Here is a 15770-nt window from a genome sequence, read left to right on the forward strand (position 1 = left end):
ACACAATGACACTATTCCCACCTGCTAAACCCCTCTACCCCTCAAACACCCCCTCCAAGTGGTTATTTTCTCAGAGGAAAATAACTAGACCCAGCTTTTTAAACACAGGGTATTTCTGATGCCAAATAAAATCACAAAACCTGTCAGTGGAATGAATGGATTTCTTCCTACAGAGCAAAATGGTGGCCCATCTTACATTTACACAACGCACCTCAATACATTCTGCTTAAAGAATGCTAGTGCTCAAAACAAGACCCGGTGGAGTCACTTCTGCTAAACCCTGATCACCAACCAATACTTAAGTTAATAGTCTCAGGCTCTCCCAGAATAGAACCTTAAATGGGTCAGTCAGGAATTGCTTATCAGCACCAGTTAAATTATCTGCCTGATGGACCCCTGCTGTCCTCTAAAGGAAGGTGACTTGCCATACTAATCTAATCTTTTTGGTTCGTATAATTTCCCTGTTCCTGCTTCCTTCTTACTTAATTGCCTTTCATTTTGCTTTTTTAACAGTAGTAATATCTTGTGCTTTATCACTTCTAAAAAATCATTACTAATACTGGACATGTTCCTTCATTATCAAATCTCTCCAGCTAAGCTGCCAACATCCTTTCTATGCTTAGCATTTCTCCATCTGGTCCCCCACAGCCAGATGGACTTAAGGAGAAACAACAGATACTCAATGTTGCCAATCTTCTGAAGGCTGATTCTTGATGACTGAGAAAATAGCCCGAGGAAAAGAAACTCTTCAGGGGGTGTGCACTGTACTCTTTGTTCTGAGTGCTCTTTTTGGGAAAAAGAAGACAGAACACTTTATTTTTTACTTTGAAATGATTCTAGAAGAACAGAAAAGTTGCACTAAGTCGTACAGAGAGTTCTCATATACCCTTCAGCAGCTTATCTTAAACGTATCATCTTATAACACTTTAACAGCAGTTCCTTCCAAAATAGAAAATCAACAGTCATCTACAGACCTTACCTGAATTTCACCCATTTCCCCCGATGTCCTTTTTCTGAGCCAGGGCATCATATAATATTTATGTCATTTCTCCTTAAGACTTTCTCAACCGGGCCATTGCCTAATAATTTCTTTCTCTCTAATAACCTATAACCTATACTTTTTTTTTAGTTCAATAAGTACTTACTGAGTATGTTTCTAACCTAGAAAGTACTAACATCAAAAACTCAGCTACATCTCTGTCCCGATGGGGCTTAAGTCTGATGCAGAGAACAGATGTTAAACAACTCAACTGTCAGCACGATAAGGGTGGCAGAGGTATGGAGCGCAGAGAGTGATATTTAACTCAGCAGAGAGCAGAAGGTGTCAAACTTTCATGTGCATGTGACTCTCCTGGGACACTTAAAATTCAGGTTTTGGGGCCTGATCGTTGTGAAGCCAGGGGTGACAAGACTACACACAGGAGGTTGGTGTGGGGGGCCAGGAAAGGTTGCCTTGAGAACTGAAGTTCCACCAAGACTTAACCGATGAGATGGGCCTGTGTGTGACCGGTGGCCATAACCTACACTTACAGGAGTCCTGGTCAGTTCTTTTGTATTATGTCCTTCATGTTGGGTTTGTATGGGTCTTACCATGATTATGTTGAGTCTGTGCTGTTTGGCAAGTAGTTCACAAAGGTGTCTTTGTGCCTTTCCTGAAGTTGATGTGTCTGCTGACTTGTGATGCTGGCACATTTGCTAAAGGGACTGTCTGGGCCCTCCCTGGTGGCGCTGCGGGTTAAAGCACAACACTAAGAAGCTAAAGCCACTTCCTCATGAGTTCGATTCCCGCCTGCCCCGGAGGTGACCACATGGTGTGGCAGACCTCTCCTGACCCACCTGCTGCTCCCCTCAGCAGTGTACTTTGTCAATCTGCCTGTTCTGTTCCCCGTTCTGTCTCTGGTGAAGCCTCTCACCGCCCCTGAGCCTCTGGCCTGTACCCCAGTTCTGTATGCACAAATAAATAAATCTTTAAAAAAAAAAGGGACTGTCTGCTGAGTTCCTCCTCTGTGAAGTCACTGTTTTGCCTTTGTAATTAGTTACTATCTTGTGGGGGGAATAGCCTGATTCAAAGCATTCAAAGAACATCCTGCTTCTCATTACTCTCTTGCCTACCAATTTTAGTGGCTATCACAGGTGGTTGCTACCTACAACAATTAATACTGTGCAGTTTGTCTAACTGTGATTTTTCATTTCACTCATTCCTTCTACATTTATTAACTGGAATTTTACTAAAACAAAAAGTTGACCTTTTTCCATTATGTATTTTTTCAACTACTTCTATCAGTATGGACTCATAGATATCTAGCTTATCCTATGGCTAGAATCCAATCTTGTTTTAATTTATTGTTCAACTCATTTTAGCTTAGATTATTGGAAACTCCTTCAAGATTTCCCCAGTAAATTTTCAACAATAACTATATATTTTTTGGTCACTTTCTTACTTTTTGGCAACACAAGATGTTCCAGGCTTATCTTGTATCCCCTGTCCCCAGCCAGGAATCAACTATTTCTTTAAAGAGCTCTGATTCTTTTTGTTGGAGAACGGTGTTCAGAAATCTATCAGCAGGACAGATCTATAATAGGAAATGTATGTCCTAATGAAAGTATGCTTTTAAATCTGTTGTCTTTTTTAGCCTGTCTTTTCAAATCTGGTAGGTTACTTATAGTATTTAGTCATCTAAAAGAAATTTTGTCAGGGGGGATACCAGCATGGGTATTTCAATGTCATTTCCTTGAATCTTAATTGTATGACAAAGTCTTAAGGGACATCTAGAAATTTGATGGAACTGTCAAATGTTCAAAATCAGTTAATCTTGTTCATGTTTCTTCACCTATTTATCAGTATACAGTGCATAGTGTCTTCTAGAAATGCTTTCTCCATGTAATTCTCTTGTAACATTTCCACTTGATTTACATTGTTGTTTGAGACTCCCAGTGGCTTCAAAGAAAACAATCTCCCAGTGGAAGGACAAAAAACTTTCCTTAGCATAAAGAATGCGCAGTCTCATCTATGCCTTGGGTTAAATGCCTGAGCTGGGTTAAAACATCACCAAGACACTGAAAGGTGAACTGAGCCTCTGCAATCTCCCTGCTGCTCTCTCTAACAGCAACAGCCCTGTGCTTACAGTGTGATAACCAGTGTGCTTTTAAAATTTTCCATGGTGGATACCTTTTAGATTTACAGAAATGTTGCTAAGACAATGCAGACTTCCCATACACTTCCAAATAGCAACTCCTAACAAATCTTAGATTACTCTCATGTCAAGACTTTTTGTCAAGACTAAGAAATCAATATTGGTATAGTACTATTCATTGAACTAGACTTCCTATTTCACAGGTATTCTTTTTCAATGGATACAATCCATTAAATTTAGTCAACTGACTTTTTTTTTTTTAAAGATTTATTTATTTGTACATACAGAACTGGGGTACAGGCCAGAGGCTCAGGGGCGGTGAGAGGCTTCACCAGAGACAGAGTGGGGAGCAGAATAGGCAGATCAACGAAGTACACTGCTGAGGGGAGCAGCAGGCGGGTCAGGAGAGGTCTGCCTCGCCATGTGGTCACCTCCGGGGCAAGTGGGAATCGAACTCATGTAGAAGTGGCTTTAGCTTCTCAGTGCAGTGCTTTAACCCGCTGCGCCACCAGGGAGGGCCCAGCAACTGACTTTTTAAAGGAAGTAGTTTTTTTTTTTTTTAAACTAGATTAGTAGATCATTTACATGCTATTTAAATTACTTGAAAGTATAGTTCCTTGCTGCTTCCCTCATGTGGACATTCTTTTTAAGGTTTATTTATTTATGCGTACAAGATCTGGGGTACAGGCCAGAGGTGCAGGGGTAAGAGGATTCACCAGAGACAAGAGTAGGGAGCAGAACAGGCAGATTGACTGAAATACACTGCTTAGGGGAAAGGTCTGCTGTGCCAGTGGGTCAGTTCCCTGGCCGGGGACTGAACTCATGGGGCAGATATTGTAGATAGCTTCATGGTGCTGTGCTTTAATCCCTTGCACCACCAGGGAGGGGTCTCATTAAGACTTTCTTTCTTTTTCTTTAAGGTTTTTTTATGTTTACAGAACTGGGGTACAGGCCAGAGATGCAAGTGCGGTTGGAGGATTCACCCGAGACAGAGTGGGGAGCAGAAAAGGCAGATCGATGAAGTCCACTGCTGAGGGGAGCAGCAGGCGAGACAGGAGAGGTCTGTCGCGCCATGTGGATCACCTCCGTGGTCTGGACTGAACTTGCACTGAAGCGGTTGCGGCTACTTTTGCTGTGCTGCATTTTAACCTGTTGTGCCACCAGGGAGGGCCCCATTAAGACTTTCTGAACTGAGGTTACTTCTGTGCTCATTCATGGCTTATACTTGTTCTTTTCGCTAGTATACACCTTCCATTCGACCCCTTGGATCTTTTCAGTACACACCCCCTCTACATTGCATTCTACACATCCAAGTTTATCCTAAAAGCAAATCAAGTATAAATACGTGTTGGCTTCCTGAGAGCACTGCATTGGATTCAAATGAGCTTCACATTCCTTGGTTTTACACCCAACTATTAGTCATGTGTTTTCTAAGTTACACAAAATTTCTACCCCAATATGTGATGATTGGGTGGATCTTGGTTACTTATTGTTTCAACCAGTATTGATCAGGTGCTATGTGGGCAATGTGCTTGGCACAGAAGAAAATAAAACAGGTAGTCAACTTCTAGGGTGAGAACCAGCTAGTAGAAAAGTAATTAAGTTGTTTTTGGATTGTGGCCAGTGTCACCAGTGTGGAAAATCCTACTTTCAGCTTTATGGTGGGTTAGAACTCTGTGAGGGAATGTCTTATGAACTGATACCTGAAGAATGGCAAGGTACAAAAAGGCAAAAGTCAGTGACTAAGGGGTGTGGATGAAGGTGTGCGCCTTGTTGAGGGAACAGCTCAGGGGGGTAGGATGTTTACTTAGATTTCTTTCTTACAAAAGAAAGAAATCAACCTTCACTGATGCTCCATAAATAATAAATAAAATCTCTTAAAATTTCCATTTTAGGGTTCTCCCTGGTGGCACAACGGGTTAAAGTGCAGCACTATGAATCTCTCCAAAGCTACTGCAGCATGAATTCAACCCCTCTCAGGGAGCTAACCCACATGGCATGGCAGACCTCTCCGGACCCATCCACTGCTCCCTTCAGCAGTATATTTCAGTCAATCTGCCAGTTCTGCTCCCCACTCTGTCTCTGGTGAATCCTCTCACCGCCCCTGCAACTCTGGTCTGTACCCAAGCTCTGTATGCATAAATTAATCTTTTAAAAAATTTCTATTTTAAAATGCTTTATAATCACTTACAAATTAGTAGAGGACATATTTCTAATATATATATATATTGTACATATATGTGTATATATCTATTTATATACACACACACACATATATACATACACACACACAATTATCTATACACACATATAAAAGATAAAAAAAGTATTGCTTAAAATTTTTCATTTACATGTGGGCCATCAAAAAATTTTGGAATTTTGCTTGGAGGAAGAATGTATCCCTTGTTTAATCAACCTGTGTCATCAACACTATCCCTTTTGTACCTTGCTGCAAGCATAGCTGGGACCTGCCTAGACCAGTGATTTCCAAACCTGGCTATATATCAAAATAACCTGGAAACTGGATTAAGGTCATATTTCCGGGCTTTCTCCCCAGAGGATTCTTACTCAGTCTGGGATGGGGCTCTGAGAGCTGTAATTTTAGAGCTCTCTCTGTGACTCAATGTATTGGCAGGCTTGGGAAAGGCCAACAAAAGGCAGCATAGCAACGAATTTGGTGGCACAGATCTAGCTCCATATAGAAATGCACAAGTATTGGGGTGACTTGTACAGTTTTCTGTTTCTCTTCATATCCAAATAAACTTTTTAATGACAAGGAAGCAAAGCTTCCTTTTTTGTTTCATAATAAACATTTCCTTGTGTATTGTGCTCAGACTGTATGCACTAGATAAATGTTTTTTGTTGACATTGAACCATAAGGAAAAGGGCTAAGTTAGTCTGAAAAGGAGAAAGAAAATACCATAGATGATAAATGGCTATTAACCTAAAGTATTAAATACAAAATAATTAACATTTCTGACCTGGAACCAGAATAGTAATGGCTGTCTGTACTGCCTTTCGGATGATACTGTCCAAAGCAAACATCCAGTGTGGCTTGATATTATGATTCCGAAGAACTTTATTGACCTGAAGAAAGAGAGTGGCATTTAACCTATTATATCTTTAATTGAAAATTGTCTAGTTAAGGCAAACATTTAGATAGCATTTTGTCAACAAAAACAACTGAAAGATTTATTCACTTTCATTTGTGAATCATTTCTTTTTATCAGAAAACAAATGAAAAACTGCCAATATAAAATTGAAGTTTGATGATCTCCAAGTAAGCAGAGAAGGAAAGTTATCTAAATGAAAGGCAGTCTGGTTAGAAGTGGCTGTGGCGCAACAGGTATAAAGCACAGCATTACGAAGCTCTACAAAGTTGCTGTAGCATGAGTTCGATCCCTGGCCAGGGAGCTGACCCACATGGCGCCGCAGACCTCTCCTGACCCGCCCACTGCTCCCCTCGGCAGTGTACTTCGTCGATCTGCCTGTTCTGCTCCTTAAAAGAAAACAACTATTGTGGCAATGTTAAAAAAAAAAAAAGTTAAAATTTAAAAAAATTATATACAGTGCTTCCACATCACATCACAAGCACTCAAAAATTTTTATTTTAATCCCTCACAGCTTGTAAGAGCCTGCTGGGAGTGGCTTAGGGCTTTTTTTTTGGGGGGGGGGTATGAAGTTCCATAGATAAGTTTAGTTTAAGAATAACACATATGGTTTGGACTCTTTCTTTTGGAAGGTTTGCCTGTAGTTTATGTTGCATAACAACTGAGTTTGGAGAGAGAAGAATCCCAGCAACTGTGAGATCATGTGGAGTGATTTTCATTCAGAGATGCCCTGTTCAGTAAAGTTTATTTGAGGTTAGAGAATGGTGGGCATTTATTAAACAAACATGTTTAAAATGTTCTGTGTGGACACCTGAACACAAGAGTCCGGTGGTTTTATCAGGCAGTGACCATTCCCATCTGTACTGTTACACTTTTCTCAATGACCACTAGATGGCATGTTTCATATAGAGTTAGAAAGCACATGACAAAAGTATATTCTGTTGCTAAAGTCATCAAAGTTAAGTAAAGACCCACTATATGATTTCATAAGAATAAAGTTGAGCTCTAGGACATGCCTGTGCTACATGCATATATAACTTTGGGAAGTAGAGACATACACAACAAAGCTGAGAGTAGACTCTATCTACTCTCACATCTGTCAGTCAGCAAAAGAGAATAGAATTCATCAGAACTTGATTAAAAAGAGGAAAACAGAACATTGGTATAATCTCATTTTTCGGTCTCCTTTAGCTGGAGTTTATGGGAAAACACCGGCAAAATATCATACTTACTGCATCTTGAAAACCAAAGAGCACCACCTGTACTTGGCTTATGCCATGGCTGTCGAAGTCCAGCTCCAGCTTCAGCTTGGACAGTGTGGTAGCTATGATTTTCCGGTCAGTGGATCTCACAAATTCTCTGAGGCTTGCAACAAGGGTTGTAATATGCTCCCATTTTAGTTTAGGTTCTTCAGCCCCCTGTGAATGAAAATCAGCAATTTGTCAATTGATCTGTGGTGAACAGTCTGCCATGCCCACAGCCCTTGATGAGAAGAACTGGCCTCCAAAGTGTACCCTGCTAGGATCCTATTTGAACTATATGGCTCTTCTTCCCTCAAAGAAATAGGCAGGCTTTGGGAGAAAGGGCACCTCTCCAAACACTGGCCAATAGCCACGTTATAGTCAGATATGCACAGCTTTGCCCAAGAGGGGTCAGCTGAGGCAATATGAGTCTTGTTCTCAGAAATGTTAACTGGGAACTAAGAGAGATTCAGGCAATAAGCCACAGGACCTCAATTTTGAAGTCTGGTCAAAGAGTCATGAAGTAAAGGCAAGAGCACCTTGGTAGTAAGGAAAGCAGCAGAAGCAGTGAAAGTGGGAACAAAAACAGGTGAGTGAGAAGGAGATGGAAAGGGAAACCCTTACTGGGAGGACAGGAGTGCAAACACGTGCAACTGGAAGTCACCCCAGTTTCTGTCTCTGTGATGCTCAGGTAGGCAATATGGCTGGAGTCCTTGTAGCAGTCACAGCCCTCATGGTTGTGTGTGGGTTTGGGTCACCTACAGCGGGTTTGGGTCACCACCCCGAAAGACACAATCTTGAATGCCAGATTCCCCAAGGTCAAGTTCTCCAACCGGTAAAAATCCCGAAATTCAAATAGCCAGAAGATCATAACAGGGAAAGACTGAAATGGCAAATGTTGAAAGCTTGAGAGCCCCCTTCTCTCCAGAGAGAAGAAGGCCAACAAAGAGGAGCAGAAAGCCCAGTCAGTTAGTGGCTGCTCTGGTTGTTCAGGGGAGGAATTGGGAAAACTGTTCTCAGAAAGGCCCCAGGGAGCTGGTGGACAGGGCGACCCACAGCGAAAGTGGACAGTGGAGAGGCCCCTTCTTGCAGGCGTCACACCATGGACTTACTGCACCGTCGCCAGGACCGAGCATTGTGGGACCTTCCAGGGAAGCGCATGGGGGAAAGCGGCTGCCTCTAAAGAGAAGTGCAGGGAACCTATGTTTTCTCTCGGACACCAGGTCCTTCTTCACAAGGTCAAGAAATGTCCCTGAAAGAATGTGGGAGTATCTTCTCCTCCAACGTTCGCTTTTTGGGATTCTGATCTCTCGGAATTGTCAGCTCTGGGGTTTCTGACACGGGTTTCTACTTCCGGGAGTCTGGCGTTCATCCTTCGGGATTAAGATCAGCGCTGTCTACAGCCTTTGTCCCCATTGCTTCAGCTGTGTCAGCTCCTTGCAGCCAAAGGGCTGGTTCCTACTCCACCTGGAGACCTTTCTTTCCTCACCACGGAAGCAATGAGTCTTATGAACTGATCAATGGACTGTATTTTACATTTTAAAAAAGTAATACAGTATTTAAACAAACTCCTTCTCTCAAGATTTTTTTTTTCACTTTGAACAAGGAGCGATCTTCCTTCAAGGAACATAGTTGAGTGTTATTTATCTTCCGTTCACTTCAAGAAACATCATTTTTATTATGCTCATTTCAGTCATATTGCACATCTTGTTACTGAATCATTAAAATTAAATTCCTCGACTGAGCCATGAAAATTATAACTTCCAGGATTCTATTAAAACTAAAGAGTAATGCACCATCAAGCTCCTTCTCTGTTCTCACTTGGGAGTGCCTTCTCATGTTTATGTTTTCATGAGAAAAGATGATATTGAAAAACTTAAAAGCTGCCATTAAGGGAGTATTTTAACATCAAACTGGGAACCATTATAAACTTTGTTTCTTTTCTTACCATGAACTTAATTACACCCAAAGTAAAGATTCACAGGCAATATCATAATAACATGAAAATATGTTCAAGAAGAAAAATGTGAGTTATTCAGCATTTGGAAGCTTATCTTAGAGAAAAATCCAGTGACATGTTTGCCAGCAGTTTAAATAGCAAACATTTTTTTTTTTTTTGACATTAGCTTTGTTTTGTTTCTTACAACAGAAAAACATGCTGCTTCTGGTTTTTTGATGTGTGTGCCACTGTCTTATAAACGAACACTGTCTGCTCTGGGAAATGCTTTCTCTCTAGGGTGTCACGCCCCCGCTTACATAATCGGTATTTCGTTCTAACTCCTGTCTCTATGTGCACTTGTAGACGTGCCTTCATAAATGAAATGAGTATCTTCGGTATCAGTGCAGCCTGATTCCTTGTCAGGAGGCAGCACCTGACAGGCCTTCCCTGAGCTTGCCTCACAACTGCGCAGGTGCTCACTCTTACTTGTTAAACTCCTTGAAATGATGAGTGGATTTCAGAAGGAGATTACAAGATTGAAAGGCTGTTGTGGGTGGGTTTGCGAATCTGATCAAACCTAAGTTTTGGTTTCCCTATAAAGGGTAGGTCTGCCTAGAAATGTCTGAAACAATGAAAGGAATTCAATCTGGTTGTAGGAAAATTAAAGATATTAGATGACTGCTGTTATTGCAACAGCAATAACACAGTTGACATTTGTGGAATATGTAGGGCAAATGAATTAATCAGGCTTTTTACACCCCTGGTTCTGCAGCTATCACCTGTGGCATTGATCATGTTAATGCAGAGGTCACTTGGGAAAGTGGGTACGGGGCAGGAGTGGCTCATAGTGAGCACCTGGAGTGTAGGTGCATATGCAAGGGTGACACCCGAGCCTTCAAGGCCAGGGACATAAAGGCGGAGTCAGTCAGAGACAGTTAGCTATGAGAGGATGAGTGTTGTGACTACAAAAGAGGCTAGATGCTGTGAAAGAGGGCGTCAGGGAGCCCAGAGAAAGAACATAAAGATTTGTGGGGGGCTTAGGGGGTTGTTGCCTGCTTGCTTCCCTGCCTGGCCCTTGACTGCCTCCTTGCATACCGGCTTCCCTGCCTGGTGTGCCAGTGTACCTGGTTTCCTGAGAGAGCATTAAGCCAAAAAAATACCCCGAGGGCTCCAAGACTCTCCTTTACTCACCTGCTGGAATCAACAGCCAACCTGCCCTGTGCCTACTGGCACTAGAAACACTTTCTATTATTATTTTGGTCGCTCACCATCTTAGTTACACCTTATGTGAGTCTATGAGGTAGATACTATCATTTCCTCTACTTCATAGATTAGGAAATTCAGCCTCAGAGAAGTTAAATAACTTGCTGAAATCACAGCCTTTATGTGGCATAACCATGTCTCATACAGAGAGTAGCTGAAGCTGAGAGCAAGCTCCTAGTTACTGTTTTCTACCGTCACAATCAGTGAGATGAGGCCTCAGGGAGCTGGGCTCCCCACTTTTCACCATGTGACCCAGGGACAGGGACTCGTACCCTCAGCACTACAGCCAGAAGGCCCTGGCTCTCATTTGACAGTTCTGGATCTAGCATGTGATTTCAGCTGGCAGTTTCTGGTCTTCACTTGTCACTTCATGCTGTTTCCCTCAGGCATGCCCTCTGAAGGTCGCTTTTAAGGTTTTCTTTCATTTTTCCTTTTATAGAGAACTTTTAAGTGTGCATCAAAACCGGGAAAGCCACATATGATTGACTTGAATGTATTTTTGCATTCAATTCCAAAACTTAAGACTCTTAACATGGTTAGAGAAGTGACTTCAGGCTCTTGCCAGGCTCTGTTGTGAGAGCTGGCGACATTCTGAAACTCCGGCCATAACTAAGGCAGGCTCTGCTCCAGTGGGCACATATTCAAGGGGGACACAAAAAAACTCCCAACAGACATTTTCTGCACTGGACAAGCTGGTGTGGGAGCTGATTACCAGGCCATTTACCAGCTGATTACCATGCTTGAGGTAATTCCTGCATTCTGTGTGTTTCAGACCTAAAACAGACCATCTCATACCAGTGTGGAGCCTTCCCTCCCTCCACACAGGCTAAATGGTGATCTTTCCTTCCTCACCCCCTACTGCTACCCTTTACGACAGCATGGCCTTAGGAAGTTTCTTACCTCTTCTCTGCAAAATCAGGAAACAAATGAAACTATTAAGCTGTTGGAAAATTCATGATGTATTTTTTCTGTTTTATATACAAAAATGCATCATGACTTTTCCGGCAACCCAGTATTTACTTAAAGTACTACTGGCATAGAATTAAATGAATTATACTAAGACCCTACCTGGCCCCTTGGCAGTGTTTGCTGTAATTGCTGTTATTAGTACAGCATATTACTTGTTACTCTATGTCATATCTGTATTTTTAGTACCTCTTATTATGTATTTAATGTTATATTTACTAATTATTTTTGCATTTGCTTTTCCCATACAGAAGCCAGCACCATGGATGCAGAATTTTTTCAGCTTTTTCACTGTAGTAATTGAGGCACACAGAAACGAGCTGGGCATTTAGCAGATGCACAACAGGTATCTGCAGAATGAATGAATGAACTCCAACTGCTGCCAGTTGCTCCTTCCATTTGGTTCCTCCTCCCATCTGAGTCTTGGCCCTTGAAAGACCACAGGGAGTGGAAGGAAAGGCAAGAGAGAAATATACGGTTCAGACAGCTCTAGGCACCGCCACCTCTTCCACTATTCCTGCCAGCCTCCTCAGGGCTCACCCTGCTTCCCAACTCAGCAGCCCAGCGCCTGCCATCCCCAAGCACCTCCTTCCTAGGCCTGAGAACAGCTGCTGGAGGCGACTTTCCATTGGGACACATCCGAATTTTCCCAGAGACTATTGGCATCAGCTCCTTGCATGGATTCCAACAAAACAAAGAAGGCCTGGATGATGGAGTCAGCAGAGATTTAGTGAGACTCGTAACTCAGGCAGGACTGCACAGCACAGGCCAAAGACAGAGCAAGCCTTGTTCCGTTTGCATCCCAAGAAAAGCCAAGAACAGTAAACTGCTGGACTGAGAGACTAAAACCTCCACCTGACCCCTCCAGCTCCACCCTTTCTGCAGCTGTTTTCCCAGGGCAGCAAGGAGAGAGGAAGACAGATATAGTTCATGTGCTCATGAAGGACAGGTGGTGACCACTGGAGCTGAAGCAGGCAAACTGTCCCTGATGCTCATGGGGTTACCGGAGACTATGGAATCGTTTTGGTACAAGGCATGACTGCAGCAGGCCATGCCCACGAGAGGCCTCTGCTCCCACCCCTGGCTTAGTACTGGACACTGTTCCACTGACACAGCTCTGGGGAAAGGACTGGTGTCATCCCCACCCAATATTCACATATTGAAGCCCTAAGTCCTCCTGTGACTGCTTAGGAGACAGCGTCCTTAGTAAGAGGCAGCTAAGGTTAAATGAGGTCAAGGGGACAGCCCTAGTCAACAGGACTAGTGTTTTCAAAAGAAGAAGGGGTGCACAGAAGGAAAAAGGCAGACGAGGAACAGGGAGAGGAGGAGGTCGTCTGTGAGCCAGCGAGCGAGGTCTTGGGAGAAACCCATTCTGCTGACACCTTAGTCTCAGACTTTCAGCTTCTAGAATTAAAAGAATTCAATTCCTTTTGTTCAAGCAACTCAGTCTGGTTATTGTTATGACAGCCCTACCAAACAAAAACACCAGAGAACAAAAGTTTGACCAGCTTTGTTTTTCATAGCACATATGGCCTGCTATCACACTGCATAATTTTCTTAGTGTTACCCATCACCGCCTTCCTGAGTGTAACCCCACAAACACAGGGGTCTCTGTTGTATTTATGATGTTTCCCTAATGCTCATAGGACCCCAGCAGAGAGTCAACTGCTAATGCCTCAGTCAGCCATTCACATGGCTCAATGGATGACTATTGGTTGATTGAATGAATGAATAAAGGCTTATAGGAGCCAAGTAATAAAAATGAAAATTTTGCCCTGCCTTAAAAAGAACTTACGTAAAAAACTGCAGTTTATGTGTTTTTGCCTTCTAAGGTCAGTTTTTGTTGTTGTTAAATCATCAGGTGCATTAAACTTTTCCACATTACCTGTGATAATTCCAAGTGGCTATGACACATTAAGTATGTCAATTCTGGGAAATAAAATATCCATCAGAGGTTTTACCTGAACCAAAGATTCCATCAGGTTTCTCACGACTTTGTCTTGGTCTTCCGTCAGAATCCTGTGGAGGGTGGCCCGCCTTTCACTGTCCTTTCTCAGCATAAAGAATCCAGAATCTTTTTCCTCAGGGGAAGGAGGGGCGCTGTGATCCTCGAAATTTTCATCTGGAATGCTGTAAGAATTTATATGACACAAGTCACAATGTCCTTTATAAAATGACACATGATCTACAGTGGACCTTGAACAATATGGGTTTGAACAGACTGGATCCACTTATACAAGGAGTTGCTTGGAAACAGACATATTGGTAACGGTTTCAATAAATACAGTACTATAAGCGTATTTTCTCTTCCTTGTGATTTTCATCATTTATCTTCCTGGTAAGAATACAGCATGAAGTATGTGTAACATACTACAATAAATATGTGTCACTTGACTGTGCCACTGATAGGGAGCCTAGCCAACAGCAGGCTATTATTAGTAGCTAAGTTTTGGGGGGAGTCAAAAGTTATAGGCAGTTTTCTCACTGTGCAGGGGTGTCAGCACTCCTATATACCACATTGTGCAAAAGTTCACTCTCTCATGCATAATAGTATCAAAAGTGGTGGTGGGGGGGAGAAGTGCACGGGACTACAGTGATGGCACGGGGTGATTTGGTGATGGGGGGGCCATGGGGATTACAACTGAGATGGAAAAAGGCAAAAAATGACGTAAAAATAAACTTATATTATTAAAAAAAAAAAAAGTCCATTCTTTCATCCAAAATAAGTCAGGTCTTTACCCCAAAAAGAGCGTCCGTATTCCTTTGACATCTTTTTCTCCACAGGATTTTGCTCTCGTCTTGAAAGAGAAGGGGTCCACCTTCAACTCCGTGTCAGGGGAGACGGAGCCGTACTCGCTGCTGCTGCTGGTGTCCTCCACAAGGACAGGTACCGGCAAGGAAATGCTCCTCAGGTACTCTGCTTGTCAGGAGAGGGGAAAGACAGTGGACGCTTTTCAAAAGTACATATGCACAATCTATTAAGAGACAGCAATGCCATGTGCTAAAGTCCTCATCTCATTGGGTAGCAAAGCAGAGGCTGGTGACGGGATTAGGATTACTCCTGGACAGGAGGGCAGCCAAGAAAGGGTCTCCCAGCCCAGAGGAAATCTCTCAGGCTGTGCAACAGCCTGAAGGCATGAGCTCCCACAGGCCCTGGCTTCTGAGCCTTTGCTTTTATTGACTTTGGGAAGGTCATTTTATGGATCTCAGTTCCCATAGCTACAAAATCATCAGATTAGTAATTTTTAAGCTATGAGGTGCAAGCCCACAGACAGGATTAAAACAAGTGAAAATGTGTCTCTGGGCCAAAGGGGCTGAAAAGTTGACTATATTGAGGAAAGTGTTTGTGGGATTGGACTGAATGGATTTCATAAGTGGCCCTGACAGCAGTCGGCAATCAATGACAGTAGACACAATGGAGGGCAAGTTGATGGAATGAAGAGGTGGAGAAGATCTATAGATACTGCATTTCAAGACCTGAAGCCATGATGAGGAGAATAACATCTGGAGCCATAGCCAATAAAGTAACAGTATCAGGGGAAAAGTTAGTTTGTGATGGAAAATGTTAGGCCCTGTTCTATGGAGAGAGGAATGGTGAGAAATTCTTAGGGGTATGGAATCCAAAACCAAGTGCAAGTTGACCCAGGAAGACAAATGCCTTCTCCATTGTGAAGGTGGGAAGAAGGATGAAAAAACGAGTATTAAGGCAGGTAAATTTATACATTTTTAGTGGAATTATCATGATTAGCTTCTCAGATGATTAAAGATTCCCAGTTAAATGATAAAGTATACAGCTGTATTCATCTGGCAGTGTACGTCTAGGTCATGATTCATTTTTTAATTAATAGAAGGCACTGGAATTCCCTGCACCACTTAAGAACAATCTTAAGTGGGATTTTAACTGCTAGTGAGGTTTGAACATCTGTCTTGCCTTTCTGGAACAGGGGGAAGAGGGATGTGTTCATCAGTCACAAGAAATCCCTTCAGTTGAAAGTCTGAGTAGTCGAATCATGCAGAGAGTTGGGTTTATCATTCTGTCTTGGTGCAAGTCAATGTCTCTGGCCAGGAGGACAGAGCGGGGAGGGATGGGTCACTGGAGGAATTTCTAAGTGAGGAA

The 15770-nt window shown here is 42.6% G+C and overlaps 1 protein-coding gene across 2 annotated transcripts in view; it reads right to left on the reverse strand.

The window, feature by feature from the left end:
- MAP3K5 (mitogen-activated protein kinase kinase kinase 5) overlaps window positions 1-15770 on the reverse strand; it is a 198912-nt gene that overhangs the window by 13431 nt on the left and 169711 nt on the right. The window contains exons 22-25 of one of the 2 annotated variants that reach the window (XM_004673883.2): window positions 14393-14570; window positions 13615-13783; window positions 7477-7662; window positions 6116-6221 (exon numbers count right to left, since the gene is read on the reverse strand). In XM_004673883.2, the coding sequence (XP_004673940.1) occupies window positions 6116-6221; window positions 7477-7662; window positions 13615-13783; window positions 14393-14570 (639 nt within the window). Of the gene's footprint in view, window positions 1-6115; window positions 6222-7476; window positions 7663-13614; window positions 13784-14392; window positions 14574-15770 lie in introns of both variants that reach the window. The other variant, XM_012722711.1, reaches the window with a different exon arrangement.

Source organism: Condylura cristata, unplaced genomic scaffold (genome assembly GCF_000260355.1).
Source record: "Condylura cristata isolate star-nosed mole 26May11 unplaced genomic scaffold, ConCri1.0 scaffold00001, whole genome shotgun sequence".
Classification (NCBI taxonomy): Eukaryota; Metazoa; Chordata; class Mammalia; order Eulipotyphla; family Talpidae; genus Condylura; species Condylura cristata.